At 41.1% G+C, this 6,821-nt stretch overlaps 1 protein-coding gene across 4 annotated transcripts in view; it reads right to left on the minus strand.

Annotated features, from left to right (window-relative positions):
• kmt2d (lysine (K)-specific methyltransferase 2D) overlaps positions 1-6,294 on the minus strand; it is a 33,346-nt gene extending 27,052 nt beyond the window's left edge. For 2 of the 4 annotated variants that reach the window (XM_071476205.1, XM_071476204.1), the window contains exons 1-11: positions 3,884-5,541; positions 3,211-3,293; positions 2,737-2,848; positions 2,428-2,630; positions 2,143-2,252; positions 1,872-2,034; positions 1,324-1,495; positions 1,050-1,164; positions 703-881; positions 292-593; positions 47-166 (exon numbers count right to left, since the gene is read on the minus strand). In XM_071476205.1, the coding sequence (XP_071332306.1) occupies positions 47-166; positions 292-593; positions 703-881; positions 1,050-1,164; positions 1,324-1,495; positions 1,872-2,034; positions 2,143-2,252; positions 2,428-2,630; positions 2,737-2,848; positions 3,211-3,293; positions 3,884-4,155 (1,831 nt within the window). In that variant the 5' untranslated portion in view covers positions 4,156-5,541. Of the gene's footprint in view, positions 1-46; positions 167-291; positions 594-702; positions 882-1,049; positions 1,165-1,323; positions 1,496-1,871; positions 2,035-2,142; positions 2,253-2,427; positions 2,631-2,736; positions 2,849-3,210; positions 3,294-3,883; positions 5,542-5,711 lie in introns of those variants that run through there. The other 2 variants (XM_071476207.1, XM_071476206.1) reach the window with 2 other exon arrangements.
• Between the last annotated feature and the right edge of the window lie 527 nt (positions 6,295-6,821).

Below are 6,821 nucleotides of genomic sequence, written 5' to 3' on the forward strand. Positions count from 1 at the left end.
AAGCACTGCTTTGTGTTCATGTTCAAACTTAGCATTCTGGGTTTACCTGTAGACTCAAGTGGAGCACTGGGCACATCAGAAGTTAATTCTCTTGTTGCTATCAGCAGCTCCTCCTCCCCGGTTCTCTCCACAATATCTGTTGTCTCAACAACTGCAGCCTCCACCCCTAGAGCCAAAAGTAGTTAACATACTTAGACACATCTAAGACATAAACAAGACACATTCTTTTACTAGTCCAATAAAACCCACTCCTGGCATGTCTTCTAAGCTTTGTCTTTAGTTGTGTCTTACCCAAGTCCATGGGTGTCTCTTTGTCAGTTGTGGCTTCAGCCTGGCCCATCTCTGATGTGCATATCTGTCCTGGTGTCACCTCTGATAAGCCTGTCTGCTCCTCTGTCACCGTGTCTGCATCTGTTTGGATGGTCATCTCCACCAAATCCACATGTCTTTCAGTCTCCTCAGATGCCTCTCTGGTTTCTACCTCTGTTGTCTGCAGTTGAGTGACAGGTTGCTGACAATCCTCCTTGCAAAGCAGGCAAATGCACTTGGCTTCTGGAAGCTCCCCTGGTAAAGCACACTCACTGTGCACCCACCTAGGACAATAAAAAGATAATCAAGATGAAATATTGTGAGAAAGTTAAGCAAAAGCGCAAATTATAGCTACTTCTAATGAACACTATTGTGCTTGTGCATTGAGGGTACCTGTGGCACATGCTGCAGCACTGCAGAGCAACAGATGGGTTGGCAGCTTTGCTGCACACTCCACACATAGAGCTGCGGTGACGCTGGCAGCCCTCACAAACGGTGTAATTGTCAAACCACTGGGCCGAACCTGGCAGCACCAGTCCCCGGACACCACATTCCGTGCATACACGACACCTCTGACAAAATACAGATAATGGGTATAAATTGTAAGCCAAATGATGAAAAAGGCACAAGAAAGGTCTGAAAGATTTATTCTCATAAAAAGCAAGTATTTTTGCTGTCACATTAAGTTTCCATGGTAAGGGCTTCTCTTTGTACAGAGGTAAATGACAAATGTGACTTACTCTGCATTTCCATGGGTCAGAGGGAAGAGAATCCATGGCTGGCTGGAGACAGAAGGTGTGGTAGCCCTTATCACAGGCATCGCATACCAACATTTTGGAGTCTTCTCCTGGTTGTCTAATAAAACAAAGAATCAAGAAATTACTCTTAGTAAATTGGAAACAAAACTGAAGTAACACCATCTTAAAAAACCAATGTAAATTTCATGCAAAATGTTAAGCACAACATCTGAATGTCTTGTTCAGGGTGCACTTTGACACACAAGGGTCGACTCACCTACAAGTCTGGCACACTTTACACTCTGGGCACTGCCATCCTGCCCGCTGGATCGGCGTGGCACCAATCTCAAGACAAACCGCATGGTAATGTTGGCCACAGCCCGTACAGAACAGCAAGTCCATGAGCTCACCCGCTGAGTCACATACTGCACACCAAGCTTCTTCACCTGCTGTAACACAAAAAAGTACATAAAATTTGTATTTAAAAAAAAAAAAAAAAACTAAAATTATATTAGCATGGTTTTTGTTTTAGTTCTTCTTAGTTCAACATGAAACAACCTCAACAAGCTATTAAGGCAACTGACATTTTATAACAACATAGATCATAAAAATGTTAAAAAGACAGGCCAGAGTTGATGAAACAAAATCAGTATGGAACACTCTTTGTCTTACAGGAAATCTGAGAAAAACCTTGCAGTTTTGGATTATAGTGTTGTGTGATGGTAATAGCAGTTGGTAATCTCTGTGATATGTGCAAGCCTTACATTGTGAACATGCCCCAGGTAATAATATCACAATTTTGACACAGGTATCTGGTTCTATTACCTAACTCCTCAGCCTTGTCTATATGTTCTGGACAGAGGAGGACCAACTGCTTCATGGACTGGAAGGATCCACTGGCTGCTGAGCAGGGGAAGTGGTAGAACCGTGAGCAGCCCTCAGCATGGCATCGAATGGTTGCACCTAGCCTTTTGCAGTATTCGCAAAGCTGAAACAAACCAATGGTAACAATTAAGATTTTGTGAAAGAAGCCTCTGTCAATCACTATATTCTCTCCCAATACCATCTAAACCAAGTCTATGGACAGCGCACTTACCCGCTGTGTCCCTGAGATAACAGCCTTATCCACGTTCTCCAGCTCCTCATTCTCCATCCGCTTTACTCCCTCTGACCACACCGCACACCAGTGATGAACCCAACAACCCCCTGTACATTATAAAGCCCAACATAAGTAAAATCTCAAACCTAACTTCAATTCTACATTTGAGAGCTGTATTTCTAGTAAATAAAACATGTCATTGTCTACTGATTGATTAATTTGTAAAAGTAATAATGTATTGTACACTAATAAAATATAACAGAATAAGGCTTTCAATTAAACCTGAGTCATCAAAGAGTGCTGCCAGACAGGGGGAGTCAGCAAATCCAATGGAAGACAGGTCATCATTCCCAGGTTGTGGCAGTGGGGAAGCTGATGGCTTGAGTGTCGGCCGCTCAGAAGATGGCTCAAAGTGTCTCAGTTCCCGCTGTCCATGCAGGCTCCGCTCCACACAGTTACAAAGCACACAGGCTCGAATGTTCTCTCTGTACAGTAACATTCAGTTTTTTGTGTCACCAACAATGAGCTATCTTGGGATAAAGACTGCTACAGTATGCACAATATTCTTTATGATTTGAATGAAGAACTTACACAGGTTTACTGGAAGAGGCTGCAGTAGCAGCAGACATGTCCTCAGCACCAGTGAGGGCTTGGGACTCCTCCTCAGAGGAGACAGGCTGCTTTGCAGGGGCATTGTCATCAGCTAGAAAATGAAAAAAAAAAAGTTGAGAGAAAGACAAAAAAAATCTCACTTAAAAGCAAACAATGCATGAAAGTGTTAATAAATGGATCTCACCAAATCCATATTGATATATGTGTAATAGGGAAATAAAAATATTCTAAATAGTACTGCTCTATTGTCATCCCGCCTAATAAATTATGTTTAAATGTCTCTGTTGTGGGGAATTAAAAAACTTTTTGTTTTCAACCATGTGCATTTTTCTTTAAGAGCAATTGCAGTGGTATTCATCTTCATTACAAATAGTGTGCATTTATAATGGATGATGTTGGGACGTGGGAAACATTTTTTTTAAATAAATTTAAAAAACAAACAAACCACAATACCTGTTGGTTCAGAGTCATTCTCTTCGCAGTTTGATTTCTGCTCGTCCATCCCCCGTGCTGATTTTGACCTCCTTGACAGAGATCTGCAATATAGAATCATAAGTAGCATCAACTTGTGACTTTTAGTCAGAAGAGGATCTGTTTCATAAAATTACTCACAGAATGCAAACAATCTTTGGGCATTTCGGCTAATAACCAACTGATGACTATGTACATTAACATCAGGTCTGTTATCAGTGCGTACTGAATGGAGAGAATAGATCTGATAATGGCATAAAAAAATTGATTTTATGTTTACTACCATTAAAAAATAAACTGCCATGCTGTATGCAGGTGCCCACTAGCCAAATAAAAAAACTACTTCATTCATTAGCCAACATATGTTCCTTATCATTAAAAAGGAGTCCATAAGATACATGTTTCTTTACCACACCATGCTACACACTAGCCTCCTCCCCACCCAAAAGCACCTTTCACAATAACATCTACAACCAACAATGCCACCAATTAAAAAAAGCTGTTATGTCCTCACTTTCGTTAATTTTCTTGTGTTAATCTGACTAACGTTATCACTGATGCCATCGAGCTTTCTCGCAAACTCATGAAAATAGCACCAATGTTACAGTAGACAGATCGATCGGAAACCGCTTTAACAATTCAAGTAAATATTTACCCAGCAATGCATAATCCAAATCGGTGAAACTGCTCCGAGAAAAACAACAAAATATTACAACTAAAATGGTGTTTTCCTAAATAAAACAACCATAAATCTGGATACACAAAGAAAACACAACTTCCGTATGTAGAGCTTCCTGTTGCAGCGGGGCTCTTTTCGTGCAGAACCTTTGTCGCTCGCATCATAGTTCCGCTATGAGATTCACGCCATAAACAAAAATACTGTAAAGCAAACAATGCAGGACTAGGTAGGCTCACAATTTTCCACATTTACATTGCTAACAATGGGAAGCCATATCAGATTTTTAATGATTACAGTCCAATAATAGTAAAGATACTTTCAAAGCTCCGTTCGGCTTTGATTCCCAAGGTATATTTCACTTGTGGTACGTAACAGCCAGCGATATTTGTTAATATGATTGTGAATCTCCAAATGTTAGAAAACACACAATCGTGGGGATATGCGATGCTCCGTGCCCCGATATAATGGTCTCAAAAGACAATAAATTAGACAGTTGCTTTGACATATAGAGCAAGCGTAGAGTCTCGCAGTGTTTCATCAGTTACACAACAGAAATTGTGCCATCATACTTAGAAAATCATCCTGTGAGCTAAAGTTACCACACACACATTTCGAAATATGTCCGATTCATTGTCACTAACGCAGCTGACAACAGGTCACTGGGTGGCTTTTCTATTGTTATTAATTTATAGGAGTATAATTCATCACAAATAAACATCAGCATGTAATGCATGATACCACTAAGCCAGTATACCAGAGTACATGCATCTTTGTCAAAATTATGTAGGGCTGCTTTTCATGGTTGTCCAATTAGAGCTTAAACGTTACAGCCAAAACTCCCAAAATAAAATGCAAAATATACCTGCACTATTAACCTCACCTACACAATATGCGGCGCTATAGAAAACCATGTTAAAAACATATTGCATCAAACGCTGTTCACAGCGTAAAGTAATTGAATTGGACAAATTGGATTTATCTATGCAACATTAACGTTACATCTCCGTAATAAACATGTTCGGTGTCAGTAACACTAGAGACACACTCCCCTCGACTGCAAACTTACGTCAAATCTGAGTAACTAAGTGGGGTTAAATAACAGATAATTGTCATACTAAATAGGCTTTGTATCCAAAATGAAGTTGCCAATGTGCAGAGTGCAAAGTGATGACATGATGGCCAAGTTAACGTCTGAACACCCTGACTAGCTAAGTTAACGTTAAAAGTGTTAACGTTTACAAATTAACTTTCACAGTGAGCGTGTTGTTATTTTGTAATGTTAGCCCACACACGCCGTTATTTGTCTGCAATGATACGGTAAAAGATACTCCGATTTTTATAGATGAATAATTGCAGCGCTAAGCACTATTTCTCAATGTAAACACCGACTTCAAACGGTTGATTCTTTCCAGCAAATAGCCTCGTCCATGTTACTGGCGACAGACTGATACGGAAAAGCTAACAACTGCCAACTGTGACGTAGCAGCAAAGTGTCCCGAAGAGGCAAAACTACGAAAAATACATTAAATCTTATGCAGAGGAACATACACTTCTAAAAATGTCAACCGGCTACTCAGTGGACCGTAACTTGGACACAGCCAACATAAAACAGATCTCAACCTGAAGTTAGCATCCAGGTACCATCGCTAGTTCTCCAGCAAGTAGACAATCCCATTTGGTCGTGGCTACGAGCTAAACGATTCCGATAGCAGGGCTAACATTACCCGGTCTAAGGTCAGGGTTGGTGTGTCTTTAGGTATGTCTGTTGCAATAAGTTCAAAGAGGACATAATTAAACAGCTCACCTTACAAAAACAATATCGTCTCCTCATACATCAGCAAAATCCAAACAGCCACACAGCTTCCCAAAATGCTGATGGTCGCTTCATTTTATGTACCGGACTAACGCTGCGGCTAGCCGGCTGGAGGGAGAGTGGGGGAAGTGCACGTCGGCGGAAGGCAGGCTGTGCGGTGGTGCTAACTAGCTTTTCAACTAGAAGGATAATGCTATGGTTAGCTAGCTAACCAGCAACTTGAGCTTTGTGTCGAGTGGTCGTACACTGCCGGGGAACTTCTAAGCACCGAGACAAGTCTTCAGCCAGTCCCGGAAAAGGTTCCCCAGCGTTATACAGTGAATCCAAATGGTGACTGTCTGCCTAGCTCCCTGCTTGTGGATGTAGCTTGAAGGCTAACAGGCTAACGTTAGCTAGCTTCTGCTCTGTTCTGGAATCTCACTCGCGAGGTCGTTAAAGCTGCTGCAAGTTTACAAAAAATAGACCGTCCGGAAATTACTGCCCCAAACTTTGTTGACACGCCAGGAAATGTGTTTTTCTTTAAGTTTTAGTCGAGTGCAGACACCCATCTACCTAAATTTGCAGCTCAACTTTGCATAGGTACCCTTGTATGGGTCACTAGCATCTCTTCACTTCGCTGAACTGCGTTGCGTCCGCACACGGTTGTTCCGCCAAGTGACTAGCCGGTGCTAGCTGTGTTAGCTAATAATAACTACGTCAAAAAATAATTCATGCAAACGAACGGGCAAAAATCGTGTTTTATTATTAGGTGCTGGTGAATTGTGTTGACAGCCCGAGTTCAGCGGTGAATAACTTTGTACGAGGCTGGTCATTTAGCACATAGCATAAGATTTTAATCTGGAGAACTCGGGCCACTGAAATATGGTGGATATTAGATATTAGGTCATTAGATTTTCGGATCCAGGGAAGCCATTTTTCATTAGATTGTTATGATTGTAAGACCAAAGCAGCTATGACATGCCTGCAGATGAATGCATCGAGATAAATGTTTTGATTAATGATCGGCGGCGATTTAATTGCGTTAGATTGGGTTCATATCTCGTGGTGCAAATTCATTTTGTAATTAACATCACAAATAAGGGTCTGGTTGCAAATAACGTT

Source organism: Trachinotus anak, unplaced genomic scaffold (genome assembly GCF_046630095.1).
Source record: "Trachinotus anak isolate AG129_WGS33_773 ecotype Australia unplaced genomic scaffold, CSIRO_AGI_Tana_v1 ptg000004l, whole genome shotgun sequence".
Lineage (NCBI taxonomy): Eukaryota > Metazoa > Chordata > Actinopteri > Carangiformes > Carangidae > Trachinotus > Trachinotus anak.